Source organism: Neomonachus schauinslandi, chromosome 1 (genome assembly GCF_002201575.2).
Source record: "Neomonachus schauinslandi chromosome 1, ASM220157v2, whole genome shotgun sequence".
In the NCBI taxonomy this organism is placed as follows: domain Eukaryota; kingdom Metazoa; phylum Chordata; class Mammalia; order Carnivora; family Phocidae; genus Neomonachus; species Neomonachus schauinslandi.
In genome coordinates, this window is record NC_058403.1 from 81,512,841 (window position 1) to 81,535,066 (window position 22,226).

Genomic DNA, 22,226 nt, shown 5'->3' on the forward strand with positions numbered 1-22,226 from the left:
CCTTCATGGTCTGACCCAAATAGCACCTTCAGTCATTAGTTTCTCTCCAGATGCTCATGAGCATCTCTGATGTATCATGCACTGTGCTGAGGACACAGCAATGAGAAGAAATAGACACGGTTCCATCCCTGATGGAATTTAGTGGGAGAGGCTGACATTAATAAATGTCAAACACAAAACGTAAGAATGTGTTACAAGCTGAGATAAGTACTGGGAAGGAGAGATTTAGGATCATGTGATAGAAGAACTTGACCTTGATTGGGGATCACTTGAGCCAAGTCCTGGAGAATGAGTAGAGATAATGGGGGAGCCTTTCCAGACCAGAAGTAATAGCATGTGCAGAGGACACAGGGCTGGAGGGAAGCTGGCACAAGTGCAGAACCCAAAGGCCAGGGTGGCTGGAGTACAGAGAGCAAACGAAGGGGGTTTGGGGTGAGATAAGAGAGGGGCAGATGAGGCAGAACTTTAAGGGCCACATTGAGGAGTTTGGTTTTTATTCTAAGAGCACTGGGAAGTCACTGAAGGATTTAAGCAGAGGAATAACTTGATTGGATTTGCATTTTGAGAGGAGCACTGTTCTATGAAGTCAGCAGAATTATGGATAGCCCATCTTCCTCCGAGATTCACATCACCTTGTATGTATCTCTCCCGTAGGACCTTCTTTACTTCTTTTGAGTCACAGAATCTGATTCACATACTTTCAGGGTTCTTGCATACTCAGAGTGATTGAAGGGAGTTTGAGGTAGGCACTTTTTACCAAGATACGGGCAGGATTTAGGGAACCCAGTAGGGATGGTGAAGGTCCCTGGGGCTACTAGCAAGAAACAGGAAGCAGTTACCACCCATAAGCGTAAAGGGCAAAGGAGAACCCAGGAAGCACTGTAGCTGTGACCGTGAGAGGTGCTAGTATGGGCTGTGGTCTTGGGGGTGCAACCACCGATGGGGGAATATATATCCCTACTCTCCTTGCTCTCTCTTTTGGATTTCCTGGTAGTGCTTCCTATTGGCCAAGTAAAAGCCCATGGGCAAGTGAGCCTATTCAACAGAGTCTGTAGAGGTCAGCTTCCTGGGACACAGAGCTGGGAAAAGAAGATGTAGTAGGGTGACAAATAGGGAATATCCAGCATATATAACTTTTCTAATTAATTTTATGGGATACCCTAAAGTCCATCCATGGATTCAGGCTAATAGCCTTTGCTGTAATATGTTACATACCATACTGTATTCTACTTATTTACTCTATTTTTTTTTTAAAGATTTTATTTATTTATTTGACACAGAGAGAGACACACAGCAAGAGAGAGGGAACACAAGCAGGGGGAGTGGGAGGGAAAGAAGCAGGCTTCCCGTGGAGCAGGGAGCCCAATGCAGGGCTCGATCCCAGGACCCTGGGATCATGACCTGAGCCGAAGGCGGACACTTAACGACTGAGCCACCCAGGCGCCCCTGAAGGCAGACGCTTAACCGACTGAGCCACCCAGGCACCCCTACTTATTTACTTTAAATGTCTGTCTTGCTTATTACACTGGCAGCTCCTGAAGGGCAGGAGCCTCATTTATCTCTGTGTCCCTGTGCCTAGCTTTTGCCTGGGGTCCAGTCCGTATTTGTTGAGCAAGTGGGCAGGCAGGTGGCAGAGTGGGCCAAGTACAGTGGAGGCAGCTCAATGTGGAGTTGTACCTTAATGAAGTTCTTTCCCTGAAACCTTTTGGTGGTAAGGTGTGATCTTGGTAAGGGGTGGGGGATGGGTAGGCAGACACCTTCCCCCAACACAAGGACTTCCTTGCAGAGGGAACAAAGGGACAGCCCTCTGGTGGAGGTTCTACACTGCAGACCCAGTGTTGGTAGCTCCAGGTCAGATTCCTAAGGCAGGATAGTCTCACCCAGCTCCAACTCCATTAGCTGCTCAAATGAGTGTATTAGGTCAACCAGGGAGATTTGTGGGTACAGCTGCTGTTCTGGCCACAACTTCAGCAAACTTCCTGGCCATACCACCTACCAGGAAACGAATAAAACTTAATAAACCATCTCTGGAAAATAAGCAGAAACATGGAGGAAGGAGAGGATTATAAGAGAAATATTTTTTAAATCCTATATGTCAAATGGATCAAAATAGCCCCCAAACCCATCTTTTCTTTTGGTTTGGAGTAAAATTTTAGGTTATAAGACTTAAATATCCTGTTGTGTCAGAGAAAGTTTTGTCCACTGAGAAGTAATGACTTTGTTGTCAAAACTGGTACTCTATACATATAGAAATATTCCTAGATGTATGTAGATATGGTACAGACACATGTATCTTTTTATTTTGACTATTGAGATAGCCTAGAAGCGGACACCCCCCAGTGTCAATGAGCACATCTAGCACTGAGATCTTGGTTTCTAATACCATTCTTCAATAAAAGACTCCGGAGCTCCTTGGAGAAATGGCTGATTCTAGGGCTAGGGCAGGGAATATACAAGATGATCCTAGAGTATCTTGTAATGCCAGAAGGAACTACTAAAAACAAAACAACAAACCACAGTGATGGGACATAGGCAGCAATCGAAAAGAACGCCCATGGCCAATGCTAGAACAATTTGAGCAATAAAGTTAATAAAGTAGTTTTGGATTACAACCCAAAGTATAAAATACATATCCATGAATCCATTCTCTTATAAATAAATGATGGAATAAATAAATAAATAAATGGGGCAGAAGAAACTCATCTCCCGTGCAGAAGCATTCTAAATTATTTATGTAGTTACTTTGCCCTCAAGGAGGTAGAGCATAATTTCCCAACCCTTAAATGTGGTCTGTACATAGTGACTTCCTTTCAAAGAATACAGTATGGGGAGAGAGAAACAAAAAGTGACTTTATGGTGAAGTTACTTTACACACACGACCTCAGCTAGGTGACATAGGTCAACATCAACAGTGTTGTCATGCAGAAATGATGTACTTTGATATGATGTGATGAACATGACACTTTATTTCCATGATCTTACCCCCACAACCCATAGCTCTGGGCTAATTATGAGAAAAACATCAGATAAATCCCAACCAAGGGACATGCTACAAAATATCTGACCAATACTCCTCAAGATAGTCAAGGTCATCAAAAACCAGGAAAAGCTGAGAAACTGTCACAGCCAAGAGGAATCTAAGAAGTCATGACAACTACATGTAATGTGTCCTGGATGGGACCCTGGGGGGAAAAGTGCATTAGGTAAAATTAGTTTTAACTAATTCTAAGTTTTAACTAATTTAACTAAGTCTAACTAACGTATGGACTTTATTTAATAATAATATTTATTTATTTTTATATATATATAAAATAAATATAATATTTATTTTAATAATAAAAATAGCAATCAATATTCTATTAATTGTAAGAAATATACCATACTAATGAAAACTGTTAAGATAGGGGAAACTGGGTGGTCTATATGGGAACTCTGTGTACTATTTTGTACTTTTTTCTGTAATTCTAAAACTATTTGAAGAAGTAAAATTTATTTCTAAAACACTGGTACTCTATGTCTAAACAATTGAATCTGTTACATTTAAGACATAGTGATTATCAAAACTACATCTACAATTAAACTGTTGTTCTTGTAGCAGGCACCCTGTCTGAGGCTCTTCAAGTGCTTTTCTGCAATACATTGCTACTCCATCACCCTCTTGGTGCTGCTGTTTTGATTTTTTCCCTTGTTCACTTTCACCACCTAGTCTAGAAAATGAAACAATCAAAGTAACAAATAGCAACATTCAATTCTTTAAATATTCACTGGGAACCCAGTTTGTGCTTTGTTCCGGGACTACAATAATGAAAGTCACAATCCCTATAATGAAGGGCGTGGCAGTTTAGTGGAAGACAAACATGTCCCCAGTAAGTGCCTGTTGGTCCAAGAGCATGGAATGGAAGAGACAGTGGGGCACGTAGGGGAGGTAAAGTTCAGCTCAGCCTGGGAGGTCAGGGTGTTCATAGGAGAAGGTGCCTAAATTTGGAAGATTGGGTAGGAGTTTTCAAGGGAGACAAAGCAGAGGGAGGGAACCTCAGCAGAAGGAAGAGGTGGTGCAAAGGCAGAGAGACTGGAAACAAGAACATTCCTGGAACTGCCATAGCTGGAGGCTGGAGGTAGGGGTGGGGACTAGTGGAAGTTAGACTGGACAGAAATCAGGGTAGTTAATGAAGGGTCCAGTGTTTCATGAGGAGTCTGGACTGTATCCCAGCAGGGCATTTAAACAAGGAAGTTACCTGATTAGATTTAGCTCCAGGAAAGCTAATTCTGATTGTGGTATGAAGAATGGAGTTGCAAGTAAAAAGACTTCCCCTCTTCTGAGCTGAGGGATTTAGGGTTTCTTCTGACCACCTCACCATTTCCAGGATTCACCCTGGGATCTTAAGGGAGAGATGCAAAAGGGCAAAGGTGATTCAAGTCCTGTCCTGTCCAAGTGGTGAGCCGGGGGCTCCAGCATGTGGCACTGACCTCACATCAGGGCTGTATACCATACACCACTGATTTGACAGTCATTCTTTCGGTCAGATTTCTTGATATTTGTGCAGCAGTTAACACCTGTGACTCAGTTTCCTAGCTTATCACTGGGCTGGCCACCAGGTCTCATCACCGTCACCCCAGGAACACAAATTGACATTGCCTAATCCTGACATAAGGGGATTTGGTTTCTTTTGGGATCTGAACTCAGCTGTTTTGTCAGAACCTCTAGTCGGCTGTACAACTGAGCTTCCTGAGGCCAGAAGCACATTCTCTGAAGAGACATTTTATTTTTATTTATTTTTATTTTTTTAAAGATTTTATTTATTTATTTGACACAGAGAGAGACAGCGAGAGAGGGACACAAGCAGAGGGAGTGGGAGAGGGAGAAGCAGGCTTCCCGCTGAGCCGGGAGCCCAATGCAGAACTCGATCTGGGATCATGACCTGAGCCGAAGGCAGACACTTAACCGACTGAGCCACCCAAGTGCCCCTGAAGAGACCTTTTAAATACAAGCCCCACCTTGTGGTGTGTGTATTTGCACAGGGTCTGCAAACTATAGCCTGTGCGCCAAAACTGCTTGCCACCTACTTTTATAAAGTTTTATCAGAACACAGCCACACTCATTCATTTACGGAGTATATGTTATCTCTGACTGCTTTTATGCTACAACATCAGAGATCAGTAGTCGTAACAGAGACCAGATGGTCTGCAAAGCCTGAAATACTTACTCTTTGGTCCTTTACAGAAAAATTTTGCTGACCCCTAGTCCAGACCAACACTGTGCAATAGAAATATAACACCGGCCGTATATGTGACTTAAGATTTTCTATCAGCCACATTTAAAAAAGTGAAGAGAAACACGTGAAATCAATTTTAATAGTGTCTTATTTAACCTGTGTCCAGAATGCTGTTTCAATATATAATCAATATCAAGTTTTTTTTTTTTAAAGATTTTATTTATTTATTTGACAGAGAGAGACACAGCGAGAGAGGGAACACAAGCAGGGGGAGTGGGAGAGGGAGAAGCAGACCTCCCGCCGAGCAGGGAGCCTGATGCGAGGCTCGATCCCAGGACCCTGGGACCATGACCTGAGCCAAAGGCAGATGCTTAACGACTGAGCCACCCAGGCGCCCCAATATCAAAAGTTATTAATGAGATATTCTTTTTTCATTCTAAGTCCTCAAAACCCAGTGTGTGTTTTACACTCATGGCACAGCTCAGTTCAGACCAGCTGCATTTTCGGTGCTCAGTAGCCTCATGTGGCTAGTGGTTGTTGTATCGGACCGTCCAGGTCTGTACTCAGACCCCACGAGGACTGAGACCAGCACTAGATGTTGGAGGAGAGGTCAGCCTTGACAGGACCCTCAGGCTGTAGGTGAACGGTTGTTCCGTAACTGACAGGGTAGTCCTCCCTCAGGGCTCTTGGCTCTTTCCCTCAGAAGATGGCCCTACATAAAAAAAGACACATTTACTTTTCCACTTGAGAAATGTGGCAACCTCCCCAAGTGTGTGCTGAGCCTGTACTTTCGGGATGAGGCATCCTCAGAGCACCCTGCATGGCTTGTGGTTGTTGAGCTCTTCTAATTTGGGGTCCTTTCCTTGGTGGCTAAAATCATCCAGGAGACGGATGTTAGACATGAGATGTCTGACATCCGTCACAGTTGGCATGACAAAGAAGAGACTACCCACTTCCCTTGATCTGCCAGAGGTCAGAGGCCAGAAGAAACATATTTAGCTAAATTTAGGCCTTGGTGAAATTCGAAGACTTCCAGGCCTTGTTTCTTATTCTCTTGGACCTCTGCCTTAGAACATATAGTCAGTTATGGGAATGTCTGGGAGTTTCATCTTTCCCTTGGTATTTTTTCAGCTTACTTCTTTACTACTCATGAATAGAGAAGGCGTCCCACGGAATAAAATTTAAATGTTTCTCCTAGGGTGTTTGGGGTTCCCTTGATCCTGCCTCAGTATATAGCCAACTCTTTCCCCCAGAACACTTAAACTCTTTTCTGCTTCAGGGCCTTTATTCGCGGTACACCTCTTATTTTGAAACCTTCCTGTTTTGTAAAGTGGCCTAATGTCCTTTATTCATAGTCTGTGGCATCCTCTTCTGCTACTAATGGACGTGGCTTCATGAACATTTATCCGCTTAATATATATTTACTGAGTGCTACTCTGTGCTAGGCAGTGTTCTAAGCATGGAGATACAATAGTGAAAAGGATATGATTGTTGTCCATCAAGTGAGAGATGCAGACTCGCAGAATCACAATTCTGGTGCAGGGCGAGTTGTGCCATGACTTGCGTATGGATAGAAGGGTCACCTGAAGGAAGTGAAATTGGGGGAAGAGGGGAAGAAGGGAGAAAGGGAAAGCTTCATGTCCTCAGGCTCAGTGCAGAGTGACCTGGTCATGATTTGCTTTTGTTCTTACAGGCCAGAGCCCAGGAAGTCCTGCAGAAGCTGGGCGATGTGCAGGAAATATTTCACAAGAGGCAAATGAGTCTGATGAAACTGGCCGCCAGACAAACTCGCCCAGTGCAACCTGTGGCCCCCCATCCTGAGTCCTCCCCAAAATGGGTGTCACCGAAAACCAGCCAGCCCTGCACCTTAGGTAGGTTATTTGGGGGGGAGGAATCTTTGTGCCCTTATGTTTCATCTGTGCTCATGAGGGTTGAGATTGTGCCTGTTTAAGATGCATAATAGTTGTTGTTTTGACAAATATTATTTAAAATAAACTACAGATATGGAATAGTAAGGCATTGAAGACTTTATAGAGTTAGATAAAACTGAGTGCCTGTGTACAAGGAGACACTCACAGTCTAGAGGAGGACTAATATAAATGTGCAAATAACATCAGCATGAAATAGACTCCATTAAGGACCTTTAAAATGCTCACAAGATTCTATTATCAGTCCAGTGGTAAAATTGGTTCTTTGTAAAAAATAAAACAATAGATAAGTCCTTACACCAGTCCTGCATGGTCTTTTTTTTTTTAAAGATTTTATTTATTTATTTGAGAGAGAATGAGAGCGAGCACATGAGAGGGGGGAGGGTCAGAGGGAGAAGCAGACTCCCCGCCGAGCAGGGAGCCCGATGCGGGACTCGATCCCGGGACTCCAGGATCATGACCTGAGCCGAAGGCAGTCGCTTAACCAACTGAGCCACCCAGGCGCCCCTCCTGCATAGTCTTGATTATGAGAGCTTATTAGTAAGTCTTGAGATCAGGTAGTGTTAAGTCTTCCAACTTTGTTCTTTTTCAAGATTATTTTGGGGCTCCTGGGTGGCTCAGTTGGTTAAGCGACTGCCTTCGGCTCAGGTCATGATCCTGGAGTCCCGGGGTCGAGTCCCGCATTGGGCTCCCTGCTCGGCGGGGAGTCTGCTTCTCCCTCTGACCCTCCTCCCTCTCATGCTCTCTGTCTCTCATTCTCCCTGTCTCAAATAAATAAATAAAATCTTTAAAAAAAAAAAAGATTATTTTGGCTATTTTAGGTCCTTTCCATTTCCATATAAATTTTAGAATCACTTTTTAATTTCTGCTGAGATTATGCTTCAGGTTGCACTAAATTTATAGATCAGTTTGGGGAGAATTGTTATCATACCAATATCGAATCTTACAATTCATAAATGTTATAACTATTTATTTAGGTCTTCTCTAATTTCTCTTGGCAGTATAGAAGTTTTTTGGTTTTGGTTTGCTCTTTTTTTAAGTTTTTATTTAAGTTCCAGTTAGTTAACATACAGTGTAATATCAGTTTCAGGTGTGCAATATAGTGATTCAATACTTGCATACATCACCTGGTGCTCATCAGAGCAAGTGCTCTTCTTAATCCCCATCACTTGTTTAACCCGTCCCCTGCCCACCCCCTCTGGTAACCGTCAGTTTGGTCTCTATAGCTTGAGTCTGTTTCTTGGTTTCCCTCTCTCTCATTTTTTTCCCCTTTGCTCATTTGATTTGTTTCCTAAATTTCACATACGAGTGAAATCATATGGTATTTGGCAGTATAGTAGGTTTGAGTGTAGAGGTCTTAGGCATTTCATGTTTTTTTTTAAACTATATTAAATGGAATTTACCATATTTAACTATCAATAGGAATATATTTCTGTATAAGATACAACCAGGTCATCTGTGAATAGAGACCTTCTGTTTCAATCTTTATGCTTTTTTCCCCTTGCCTTATTATAATGGCCGAAACCTCCAATACAGTGTTGAATAGACATGGTGAGAGCAGACATCCCTGTCTTTTCCCAATGTTAAGGCAAAGAGTTCCCTTTTTACTTTAAAGTATGATGTTAACAGTAAGTTTTTCACAGAGGCCTTTTATCAGATTGAGGAATTTCCCTTCTCTTCCTAGTTTGATGAGAGTTTTCATCATGAATGATTGTTGACTTTTTTCAGATGCTCTTTTTGGTGCATCTATTGAAATGATTATATAGTTTTTCTCCTTTATTTGTTAATATGGTGGATTACAATGATTTATTTTCAAATGTTAAAACAATTGTACATTCCTGGGGTAAACTACTCTTGGATATGTTATATATGTTATTTGTTACTCTGTGATTTGAAACTCTGTTATTAAGCACATACATGTTCATAATTGTTATGTCTTCCAGATATTCTGGCCCTCTTCTAATTAGGAAACATCTCTCCTTCCCTCCTTATCTTTTTTTTTTTTTTAAAGATTTTATTTATTTGACAGAGAGAGACACAGTGAGAGAGGGAACACAAGCAGGGGAAGTGGGAGAGGGAGAAGCAGGCTTCCCACTGAGCAGGAAGCCCAATGCGGGACTCGATCCCAGGACCCTGGGATCAGGACCTGAGCTGAAGGCAGACACTTAAAAACTGAGCCACCCAGGCGCCCCTTCCCTTCTTATCTTTAGTAATACTCCTTGTCCTGAAGTCTATTTTGTCTGATATTAATATAGCATTCCAGCTTTCTTATGTTTAGTGTTTGCATAATATGTTTTTTCCATTCTTCTATTTCTTTGTTTTTAAAGTATATTTCTTGTAAGATATGCTTATATTTGGGTCTTGCCTTTTTTTAAAAAAGATTTTATTTATTTGAGAGAGAGAGAGCATGCACAAAAGAGTGCGCGGGGGGTGGGGGGGGCAGAGGGAGAGGGAGAAGCAGGCTCCCTGCTGAGCAGGGAGCCCCAGGCAGGGCTCAGGGCTCGATCCCAGGACCCTGGGATCATGACCCAAGTGGAAAGCAGGTGCTTAACTGACTGAGCCACCCAAGCACCCCAATTGGGTCTTTACTTTTTAATACATTCTGTTAACCTCTGCCTTCTGATTGGAGTATTTAGTCCATCTATATACAATGTAATTATTGATATAGTTGGATTTAGAGCTATAATTTTGTTATTTGTTGTTTATTTTCTCATTTTTTCACTCTGTTCCTCCTTTTCTGTCTTCTTTTGGGTTAGCAATTTTTTTTTTTAGTGTTCTTTTTAATTCTTAGCATACCTCTTTGCATTGTTTTTCTCAGATATATGCTTATGTATAGTCTTTTATATTTTATATATAGTCTTTTACATCTACTCTCTTATTCAGTCATTTCCAGTGTTCTTTTTATTCCTTATTGTAGATCTGAATCATCACTTTGTGTCATTCTCTTCAGGCTACAGAGCTTCCTATGCATTTCTTGTGCAGATCTGTGCAGATCTGACAACAGATTCTTTTGGTTTTTATTTATCTGAAAATTATGGGGTCTTGGTAATTCTCCATTTCATTTGGTTTACAGTCCCCTGTCGCCCATCACATATTGCACTTTTTAGAAGCAGCCTTGATAAGAGTTTAGTGCATTTTTTTCTTGAATTTTCTGTGCACACACATACACACACACTCAACACACACAACCATGCACACTCAATACACTTATGCTCACATCCTGCTCACACAAACAGATACACACATAGAGACATCTTTTTGGATCGCTAGAAATAGGACTTGATTCTCCTTAATTCTCATTTAGGGCTCTTTCCCAAAACTAAATTATGTTCACTTCTGTGATTTTTCTTATGTCATTGTTTTAAGGGTTATATGTTTGTTACAAGTAAATAAAGCAGAATGATAGCTTGTTTCTCTCTCTTTTTATTTTTTCACAAGATCTCATAATGGACAATGACCCTATAGCATAAATAGATCTTTGTCATGTCTGAACAGGTATCATTGACTTTGGCCAGACATCTTGCTTATTTTGCAGAACAATTCTGCACTTTTGTTCTGGATAGTAACTGCTGAGTATGGATTCAGGCAAGTCACTAACAGGATTTTCAAACACATTTTATCTGATTCCTTAGTAACTGAGTCTGTTCCAAGATAAACCATTATGTTTCACAGTGTAAGGAACGTGAGGGAGCTGGAATCTTGGCTCTGACTCTTATTAGCTGAGTGCCTTGGGTATACAACATTTAACCTCTCTAAAGTTTATAAGGAATGTGAAAAAATTCTTTTGTGGCTATAATAATAGCTAAAATGTACTGTTTACCATGATCTAAACACTTTGCATATATTAACTCATTAAGCCTCATAACAACCCTCTACTGTAGGCTTTCTCATATTTCCATACTTTACAGATGAAGAAGCTAAGGCACAGAGATTACTCTGATAGATAGGTGTCTTGTACATGGAAGAGCAACACTTGAATGCTGGCAGTGTGGCTCCTTGCCCCAGTCTTGAACTTCATTGCTGTACTTACAGTGGGAAGGGTGGTGCTTCTCAGTCATGGGTGTTGCCAGTTATAATGTACGTACTCCTAGCATCTAGTTATTATGCCTAGAATCACTCAGCTTACAGGGATCTGGCAGAGAATGAGGAGCCCAAAGGATTGTTCATTGTTATGAAGTAGCTGCAGTGGTCATATAATACGGGCAGCAAACAGTGCACTTCACTATAGATTTCAATAATACCTATGAAAAAATCCATAGAAAGCCCAAGTGGATTCCAGTTGACTCACAGAACCTGAGGGTTGGGAGGAATCTCTGGAGGCCACTGTTCACCACAGATAAGAATCAGAGTGATATGTTGGGGGCATTAGGTGGATGGCATTTTGGCCATGGGACCTAGAAATGCTCAAATTCTTAGGTTGTTCACAGGTATCCTGTGACTTTTCCAAGGGAATTGTATATACAAGGGTGTTGACCATGACAAGAACTCAAAGTATCACTTACTTATTTTTTTTTTTAAATTTATTTGCGAGAGAGAGAATGAGAGACAGAGAGCATGAGAGGGAGGAGGGTCAGAGGGAGAAGCAGACTCCCTGCCGAGCAGGGAGCCCGATGCGGGACTCGATCCCGGGACTACAGGATCATGACCTGAGCCGAAGGCAGTCGCTTAACCAACTGAGCCACCCAGGCGCCCAGTATCACTTACTTATTAGCCTTTCAGCCATCATCCCCGATGCGGCCCTCTGGTAATGCTGGGTTAGAAAGCCTCAAGGCCTAACCAGGGCTTCTCCTCCTCAAGTCCCATTCTTGTTGCCAAATGACCTTGGAGACCTGAAGAAAGGATATCTCTCAGGTGTCACAAGAGCTCTGTGGAAAGGAGGGGGGGAGGGAGACAGAGTGACAGAGAGACAGAGAGAGGAGAGCAAGAATAAGACAGCCCAGTTCCATCCTGACTCAGCTAATTGATTCTTCACATAGTTGTCTCATCCACTAATGTGGTTCCTCAGTTCTAGGATCCAACTATTAGAGTAGCAACAATTTCTGGCTGGGGCAGACATAGACATCCTCTTATAGAATCATAGTATGGTTATGTGAGTGTGGGGGGGTTGCGTGTGTATGTGTGTGTGTGTGTGTGTGTGTGTGTGTGTATGTGTATGGAGAGACAGAGGGAGAGAACACTTTCAAGAAGACCGTAAGGAAATGGTTGTGTTTAAGTGGTAAGATTTTAGTATTTTTTAAATTGTCTATAATAAGCACAAATTAACTACCTATGTAATAAAAAATATATTCAATAAATGTAGTATCTAGAATTGAATCTGGTCTTCTAATCCAAGAGCAGCATTCAACTGCGGTATTATACAGTACAAAGATAAATGCTAAAGCAGCAGTGCATAAAAGAATCCATGAAGTTTGAATGTCAAGGAAGACTTCTTAACTTGGGGGAAGGGTACATGAGACCTCCCTGTATGTTTCTTTGCAACCTTATGTGAATCCATAATTCAAAATACAAGAAAGTGACCTTTTCGCTGAGCCTTAAAATGGAAATGATGGAAATCCTCTCGTTTTTACCACATTATGTTTATTGATTTGTTGTAGTTTGATGTTCCATGCGGTGTTGTGTGTAACTTTTGTCTCTTTGGATCAAATGTTAAATGCCTGGGGTCAAGGGCTGTTTCTTTTCTGCATCTCTCCTTCACCTCCAATTTCATCTCCCAACTCGCAAATCACCACAGCAGCTCAGTTAAGCTTTGTTATTCAGTTGGCCCAACCCAGTCCAGGTGCTCGTCCAAGCCAGGCTATACGCTCTGGGTTATTTATAAGCTGAGTTGCCAAATTAATGGCATATTTTCTTTGTCTCTCTAGCTCCTCTTCAGAGGACATCTGAGGAAACTTATACAGGGACATTGGAAAAGGAAGACGATGAGACTAAATTTGAAGTCAAAGTAAGATCACCTTTCTTTTTTACAGTTAAAGATTTCTGATATGAGAGAATATTGTTGCCATAATTACCAATAAATGAAGTTCCCCTATCCCATACCTATCACAGCTCCACATGATATGGCCATAAAGACATGTTGCACAGACTAGTGCTCTCAAAAGCTGAGTTTTGTAGGATTTGTTCCTTTTCTTTCTTCTTAATTGCAACTAGAAAAACTGGTCATGGATGTAATTGTTGGTAGATATTATGTTATTGAGGGAAAAGTCATTTTGTGCATCCCTATACTCTGACTTCATATTTAAAATTGGTGGAACAGTGTGTGGTTTGTGTACAAAAAACATGGCTGAATTGCATAGAGCTACACACACTCGCGTGTGTGTACCACCGGTGAACTCTGAATAAACTGTGTAAATTGTGTGAACATAGTTTTCTTGCTTTTAATACTATGCTTTATTTGTGTAAGGTATTAATATTAGAGGAACTTGGGGGAAGGGTACATGAGACCTCCCTGTATGTTTCTTTGCAACCTTATGTGAATCCATAATTACTTCAAAATACAAGTTAAAAAAAAAAAAGCATAAGCTTTGGAATCAGGCAGACCTGCATGGAAGCCACAGAAACCACTCTAAGCCTCCGTTTCTCATCTAGAAAAATGGGCATAACAACAGCTATCATCTGAAACTAATTTTGAGCAGCAAATGGAAATTTGAAAAGTGCCAAGCACCGTATAATTGTAAAGTAACATTATATTTAAATACCCAAATAAAAAATATGTTGCTGCAAAAGCAACCCTAGAAGGGGTCCATTTACCCCTGCCTCACTAAAAAGTGAGTATCTGGCTAATGGAACAGTTCTGAAAGCAGAAGCCGGTAGACCCTGGGTCACTTGCAGTTGAGCAACAGTTTGGACCCACCATCTGTGCCTAATGGGTCTGAATAGAGGACCCCACAGGTATTCCACCAACCATGTTGGAGTCAGGCAGAAAGCGGGTCTCAGACTTTTCTTCCTCAAGGCAGAAACAATGTGGCAAGTGGAGTTCCCAGCAGACTTTTCTTAGAGAGAGAAAGCTGCATTCTTCTGTCTGTTTGGTTATCCTTTCGTAGTTTAGGCAGACGAGGACATTGCTATCACTGTTTCAGAATCCCCTGTGGTGGGAGAAATTGCTTTACCATGTCTTTCAGAGTTAAGTAACAGTCTGCAGTTTCACACAGTCGTGATCAGCCATTTAAAAGAGTAAAGAGCAATTTTTTGAAATGGGCAAATGTAATGAAACTTCGCCAGACTTGACATCCATGAAGTCTGTGGAATTATTGAGTGATATAAAAAGGGCTTAACCGTGATCACCTTCAAAACTGAGCATCGCCCTACCCATCTCTGTACTCTGGGCTTCAGAGAATCTCATCTCTAAAGGTGAAAGCCATGTCAAGTGCACCAAAGCCCAGATCTAGCCCCTGAACTTACGTGCTGTTGCTATTAACCCACAAATCAAAGTGATTTGCACTTACCTCACAGCTCTGTGATTTTCTTTGCCCATCTTTAGACAACATATTTATGGCCTACACACTTTATAAAGATGCCATAGGAGTTGTGTGTACATGCACATTCTCATATGAGAGAATCCAAATTCGAGTGAATTATTTCAATAAGTGTGAATAATAAAAATGAGTGCTGCTGTTTTATTGTTGGGGAAAAAAAAGGAAATACAGTCAGTCAGCACAAAGCACCTTTTCTCAGGGAAGACCTTAGGATATTTAAGATGAAAGCTTCCCATAAGCTACACTTATTACTTACTTCGATTTTATTTTTGCTAAATACAGACAATGCAGAAACTAGGGCAGGGGAAGAATCAGAGGCCTATAGGGTTGGCACATGTTGAGTAGAATCCAAGAAGCTCTGACCACTAGACTTTGGTTTCTTCTTTTTTTGGCCTTGCTGCTTATTTAATTCAGACTCCAGGCCCATCCTCACCAACAGCATAGGTACTGGAAAGCCAGCACAAGCCCATGTTACATTGGTCCTGGGCTTTTGTTGTTGTTTTTCCTTATTGTGACTTAGTCTGTGTATTTAATGAGGGGCTTTTCCTGCAACAACATGTATGTTAACAGTCAAGGCAGTGGAGGAAGCATTTTGGCAAACCGAGGCTGGCCAGACTTCTACTTCTAAACACCAAGGCTATGAGAAGTGTGAGCAGAATCCATATAGTTGTGAACAACCATGAGTAGGAAGGAAGAGGATTTTTGAACTAAATCCCCAAATCCTAGACTTAAAAATCAATTCAGGACCAATAAATGCCATTAGCGTTTGACAAGGTAGGTAGTATAACTAGGGAAATCGTCATTCCAAAATATGTAAGAAAACTAGTAAAAAAAAAAAATGGTAGGTTAGAAAAAAAGGTTTAGATTCATGTCTGTGTGATTCATGGTTTATTAGAAGGGGGGCAGGGAGGTTGACTAACATCAAGAACAATCATTGCTGCTTGTGTTTTGTGGCCGCTGTCCAGGACAGATGACCAGAATGCATAACATCTAACTCTGGTGACACTCCTGACATCCTTGACCTGAGGCCTAGACCGCAAAGATGAAATCACAGTGCAAATCATAACATTGTGATAAATACCCCACCTTGCCTTCCTTGGGAAAATGCTCACAGACCAAAAAAAAAAAAAAAGAGAGAGGAAATAAACCAAAACCACTCATGATTGCCACTACATTCACTGATACTCACTACAACAAAATCATGCGATGAATTTATCGTCATCAGGGAACTCATTTCCAAAAAAGGCGTCCTGTCTGCTCAGGTGGAGTAATCCTTGCTTTACTGGTTGGAAGGAGCGTAAGCTGGCTGAGCTCTCGGGCCGTTTGGCAGCCGTGCGGCCATGCGCTAGACTCACTGACGTGGTCTGGGAAAGCCCAGCCGTGGAGGAGATTCGCTGTGGTTGCTGGCAGTGGTGATGTGGCTGGTTCGGGTCCTTTACATCACCAGCTGGAAGCTGAAAGCATGACTCACAGGAGCTGCTTTCTCAGGCTGCTCGCATCACAGCCTCTTCAGAGCTGGAAAGAGGCCAGAGGCTGATGAAAATTCCTTTTTCATGAATGTGAACCCTCAGGATAAAGGCTGAGCTACTGGCTGTGAGCACCAACAAACTGTTCTTGGGCACCTGTTAATGCGGCTTTAGCATAGCAGAGGACTTTTTAGGCTTGCAAGCAAACAGCCTCCTTCATAAAAATTAAAGGAAAAAAAAAAAAAAAGCCAAGGCAGTAAGTTACAGAATGGGGAAGTGAGGGAAAGGTTGCTAACACCGATGAGGCCCAGACATTGTGCTGTGTCCTCTATGTACCCGATTTCATCAATACCTTGAGGAAGAAGATTGAGGAAGCTGATATTTCCCTTGTTTTATCCATGATGCTGTTGAGACTCTGAGAAGTTAAGTAAGTTTCCCTAAGGGTCACACAACTAGCAAATGGTGGAATGGGGATTTGAAACTCGTAGTTTATTTAATCTAACAGTTTACTTATCTATCTAACTTAATCTATTTACCTATAACCTATTAGTTACTTAATCTGCCTAACTATCAGTTGACTTAATCTCTCATACTCTAAATTTCCTCTTCTGCAAAATGGGGAAAAGCAACCTCACAGGTGGTTGATTAAATGAGAACTATATGACTTCAATAACAATGATAATGTTAACAAATCAAAATAAAAATATTTAAAACATGAGAATATATGGGGAGTACCTAGCATGAAGCCTCATATATAGCAGGTTAGTAATTTTAGTTTCCCATTTAATCCCATGTTTATAGATAGAATGTTCTGTGTAAAAGATGAAAAGTAGCTGAAGGATGGTCAGATTCAGGTCTTAAATTGAATAGCTTCTCCTAATCTTGAATGTGTACTGTTTTGCCAAATGATAGCTGATCAGGCCCAAACTCAGTTCCTTGTTTTCTCACTCCTTTGAACATCCCCAAAGCTTTCATTTACCTCTGATTCTCAACAGGAGAACTATATAAACTATAAGCACATTTCAGTGTTCACCCTCTATGATGCTTGAAGTCTGGTCATTCAGAAAATCCACCAAATCTTTGAGGCAGCCCCCATCTAAGCTTTCTGAAGAATTTCTAGAACCAAGATTATCAAGGTTTCCTATGTATTGCAGCCCTGAGAAGCTTATTAATAATGCAGATTCTCAGTCTCTACCCTCAGATTGTGACTCAGGAGGGCCAGATATGGTCCAGGAATCTGGATTTTTTAACTTTTAAATTTAAAAATTTTAATTTGGTACCTAGAATGCAGGTGGTATAAGGATTGCATTTTTGGTCACACTGGCCCAGAAGCTATATTCATAGTTCATAAAGACCTGGAATAAAGGAGAGCTCATTAAGGTGGCTATAGAACTCTTAGGCTAATATAGAGTCCAGAACTTAGTGAAGTAAGAGTGTGATTATATTAATCTATCAGAATGTACTTTCATTGAGGGAGCTATATGAAAAAGAAGAGAATAACAGTTAAGACCACTGTTGACTTTGCTCTTTGACCAATAAAAAACTGAGATGACTAAAATGTTTCATTGGTCCAACCTGGGTGTCTTATTCAGCTTCATTTAATATATATTAAAGCAACTGCTATGGGTCATATGGAAACAATTCTAGCATGGGGCCTGAACTCAGGAAACTTACAAGTTTCATGAGCGAAACTACATATTTCAAATAATTTATAATGTAGAGAAGAATGACATACGTCCAGTAAAAGAAATATAACGTGTTAGAAGGCAGAAGAGGGAACAGTTCCTAACAACGATATTGGGGATATTTTATAAAGGAGATGGCATTTGAACTTAACTTTGAAAAATAAATACAACTTTGAAAGGTGGATAAGACAGAAGGGCAGTCAAGATGGGGAAGGATATAAAGTCTCAAAAGTCTGAAGGGGTATAGGCCATTCTGAGAATGGTTCGAGAAAGCCAGAGAGGTAGACTGGAACAGGTTGCTAAAGGCTTTGGTTAGGAGTTGTTGCCAGGAAGGGCACCTATGTATTAGAAAGATGACTCTGGTATGGCAATGAAGAGTAGACTAGAAGGCAGGCAGGTGGACCAGCTGCCAGCAGGTGCCACAGTCTAGGTGTGACTCCAGTGCTTAACTTAAGAACCTTCTAATGACAGGAAAAGGGAGATGGGCAGAGCTTATACCAATTAATTCAGATGTCCTCCCCAGTGCCTAGAACACACTAGACTGTCTCAGAAAGTGTGATGAATGAGGAGTAGGTCAAGGTGAGAAGAAAGGGGAGAGATTTAATAGAGAGGGAAAGAAGATATTGAAGATACCTTAAGATTTCCATCATGGATCTCTCACTGGATGAATTTGTTGGCTAATATAAAGCACTCAGGAGAAACAGTAGAAAGCGAGGACTTATGAAGGCTGAGTCCAACATTTGTAGGGTTTTATAGATCTGTAACAGCAACCCACACCTTCTCTATGAGCTGTAGCCACCCCCCCCCCCCCACCCCCACCCCAATGAGGGTCAGCCAATTGCCCTTGAGGTTATATGGAAATTATTTTTTGAATGGGTTAGGGACCAAAGATTGTTCTAAAAAAGTACTTTTCAAACTTGTGATTTTATTTACAAGTTAAGATTGATAGACATATAAAAATAAGGTTACATTCACATTTATGCATTGAGGTTAAAAATCACATGAAATCAAACAGCTGGAGAAAATTCTGGATATATAGGCAACTTCTTTTCAATGTCCTTGGCATACTTACTTCCTTCACATTTCTTAGTTTGGGAATGGGAGAAAGGTATCTTGCAACATGTTTCTCAATTTCTGTTATTTTAAACAGAACTGCAGACTTGTAAATCATTGTTAAAACAATATTGCAGTTTTTTAAGAAGATACTTTTCCCATAAACAAAATATTATAAACATTATTTAGAGTATTAGTCCAGTCTTTAAAAACCAATTTAACCAGTGAGATCATTGAACTAATTACTAACAATAATGGCTGGGAAATTCAAGATCTTAGATAAAAGAGACCCTGGAAAATTTTTGAAATAGGAAAAGTTTGCATTTGGGACCCATTCCCCTATCTGTCTCTCTTCATTTCCCATTCCCACAAAGCCTCAGGACTACTCATGCCTGTCTTCTCAAGCCTGCCCTTCTCCTCCAAAGGGCTTTAGTCTATAACATGTGCTAAAACCTTCCTCTCCTCTCCCCTCCCTCTTGGAAGCCCCCACCCAATGTAGCTGATCTGGTCTAGAGGTAGGAGAATATCTGAATGTGAGCTAGTTCATAGCAATGCATGGATGATGAGTGACTGAGAGCTCCTTAACCCTTCTGGAAATACTTGCCATTAAAAAAAAAAAAAAAGACTGCCTTATTATCCAAAGGCAGTGACTTCTTCAGGCAGTGGCAATGAAGAGTAAGAAAAGATGTGCTGGCAAGAGCTGGTGAGATGGAGCAAACAGGACAGACTAGCCAGCTAGCAATCCAGGGTAGATTCTCTCCCAGGGTAGATTCTCTAAGTGGTTCCTGTTTTTCAAAAGTTTTTCCTATTCTCCACATCAGAAACCCCTGAATCTCAAAAAAAAAAAAAAAAGAAAGAAAGAAAGAAAGAAAAAGAAAAGGGTTTCCCCCCTTTCTCCAGCAGTTCCAGCAATGGAGAGGAAAAGGCAGAGCATCCTTTCCTGAGGCTGATGCTTTTTGCTTTTCACTCTGGGACTGTGTCTCTAAGACCACTCTGGACTGGACTAAGGCTGGAGGTTGAATGGCCTTTGGAGAGTTTTCCTTTTCTGTTTTTTCCCCACTGTCCTCCCTACACCCCAACATTGTATAATTTTTCAATAATTCTTACTTGTCCTACCTCTTCATTTATTTTCTCTGGTTTTCACAATTAATTTACAATTTTGTAAAATGCTTAACCATAAATACTTCTTGCAATGATCACTATTTATATGTATATAAGACGGTGGTTCAGCCCTTTATCTACCTTACTTTTTCTCACAATGAGGTCTAGTAGCTTCTCTTTTAAAGAAATGTAATAATATAATAAATAATACTTTCACCTTGAATTACCAGATATCATTGCTTTAAAAGAGTTGGAACTGAAATTGCTTTCCAAGCGTCCCTAAAATCATAAAGTGAAATAATTTAACTGCAGGGAAAAGCTAATTTGATTCAGTTCAAATGTGGTTATCTCTCCTTTGGGGAAGGAAAAAAAAAATAGTCAATTGAAAATCAGTTATTGATCCTTTATTTTTTTTAAAGTTTATTCATTTATTTATTTTAGCAGGGGCGGGGAGGGGCAGAGGGAGCGAATCTCAAGCAGACTCCCTCCGGAATGCAGAGCCCAACCAGGGCTCGATCCCATGACCCAGGAGATCATGACCTGAGCCCAAGCCAAGAGTTGGACACTAGACCGACTGAGCCACCCAGGTGCCCCTAGCTATTGATACTTTAAAAAATGTAGGTACTTTTTTTTTTTTAAGATTTTATTTATTTATTTGAGAGAGAGAGAATGAGAGACAGAGAGCACGAGAGGGAAGAAGGCAGAGGGAGAAGCAGACCCCCTGCTGAGCAGGGAGCCCGATGTGGGACTCGATCCCGGGACTCCAGAATCATGACCTGAGCTGAAGGCAGTCGCTTAACCAACTGAGCCACCCAGGCGCCCAAAAAATGTAGGTACTTTTAAAAAGTTGGTTGATACTTTGAAAAAGATATTCTCCTGAGAGAGGGAGAGTGTACGCACACACACAGGAGCAGAGGCAGGGGCAGAGGGAGAGGGAGAGAGAATCTCAAGCAGACTCCTCACTGAGCCTGGAGCCCAACGCGGGGCTTGATCTCATGACACTAAGATCATGACCTGAGCTGAAATCAAGAGTTAGTTGCTCAACTGACTAAGCCACCCTTGTGCCCCTGAAATAAAATTTTTAAACAGAATTCCTTCAAGCTAGGCACTTAGCCTGTTTTCTCAATTTTGAAACACATCTTTCTTCAAAATATGGGGAAACAAAACAATTAGATTACATGTTTGTTGAGAAGACCTAGGAAGTCATCATTCAAGGTGCTCCTAGAGAACCTGTATGTGGGTTGGTGTCACTTTGAAACTGGGGAGAGGCTGGGGTAGAAATGGGGTATGGGGATAGATGCTGGGCCCAGAGCAGTGGGCAGCTGCCTGCCTTCATGGCCACCCTTTTTCTACAGAATAAAATGAACATAAATGGGGAGGGGCTTTTCCACCTGATCGGCCCTCCACTAGGGTGGTTTATGGGTCATTCCCTTGTAAATCACCAGCTAGCTGAGAAAATCCACTCTTTGAGATACCCTAGGGGAAACTCTAAGTCAGGGTTGACTGAAGGAAACAGGATATGATTCCACAGGAACTTGTGGCTCTGCTTTAAAAAAAAACACATCATTTTAGGGGCACCTGGGTGGCTCAGTCGGTTAAGTGTCTGACTCTTGGTTTCGGCTCAGGTCATGATCTCAAGGTCGTGGGATCAAACCCGACATCAGGCTCCATGCTCAGGGCGGAGTCTCCTTGTCCCTCTCCTGCCCCCTCTACCCCTCCCCCAACACACTCATGCTCTCTCTCTCTCTATATCGCGCTCTAAAATAGATAAATAAAATCTTGAAAAAAATTAAAAAGCATCATTTTATAATTCAGTGAGGCTCCTAAGGAATCTCTAAAAAAAATATAGCAGCAATTGGTTGGTTGGTCTGTGGTCAATTTTCTTGGTTCATTATTTAAAATAAAAGGAACAAAAGACCCAATATTTGAAAAAAGCAAGCATTTATTTAAATATGTGGTTTTCATTCTAGAGCTTTGAGGAAGTTTAATTTAAATCTTCTTCCCAAAGTAATCTGGCTACAATTTAGCTTTCATCTCAAAATCGGAAGCAATAACACCTATGTTGGTACTTGATACTATAAGCAGAGGGATGTTTCATTGCCAATTCACACATCTCCCTCATTTTATGCAGAAGAAAATGGACACCCAGGGAGCGACTTGGCCAACACCTCCCAGCTAGTGAGAAATACGGAGTCTCTATTACACATGAGCAGGTAGAAACTGTAGAAACTGCCCAGCAATTACTGCAGGTCGGTGTGCCTGGGTGCTTTACATACATTACTTATTTTAATCCCCACAAAGTAGATAT

General features: G+C 41.2%; 1 protein-coding gene across 1 annotated transcript in view; it reads left to right on the forward strand.

Annotated features, from left to right (window-relative positions):
- Positions 1–22,226, forward strand: part of MCF2L2 (MCF.2 cell line derived transforming sequence-like 2) — a 236,007-nt gene that overhangs the window by 106,732 nt on the left and 107,049 nt on the right. The window contains exons 14-15 of the mRNA XM_044921376.1: positions 6,907–7,084; positions 13,003–13,082. Of these exons, the coding sequence (XP_044777311.1) occupies positions 6,907–7,084; positions 13,003–13,082 (258 nt within the window). The remainder of the gene's footprint in view (positions 1–6,906; positions 7,085–13,002; positions 13,083–22,226) is intronic.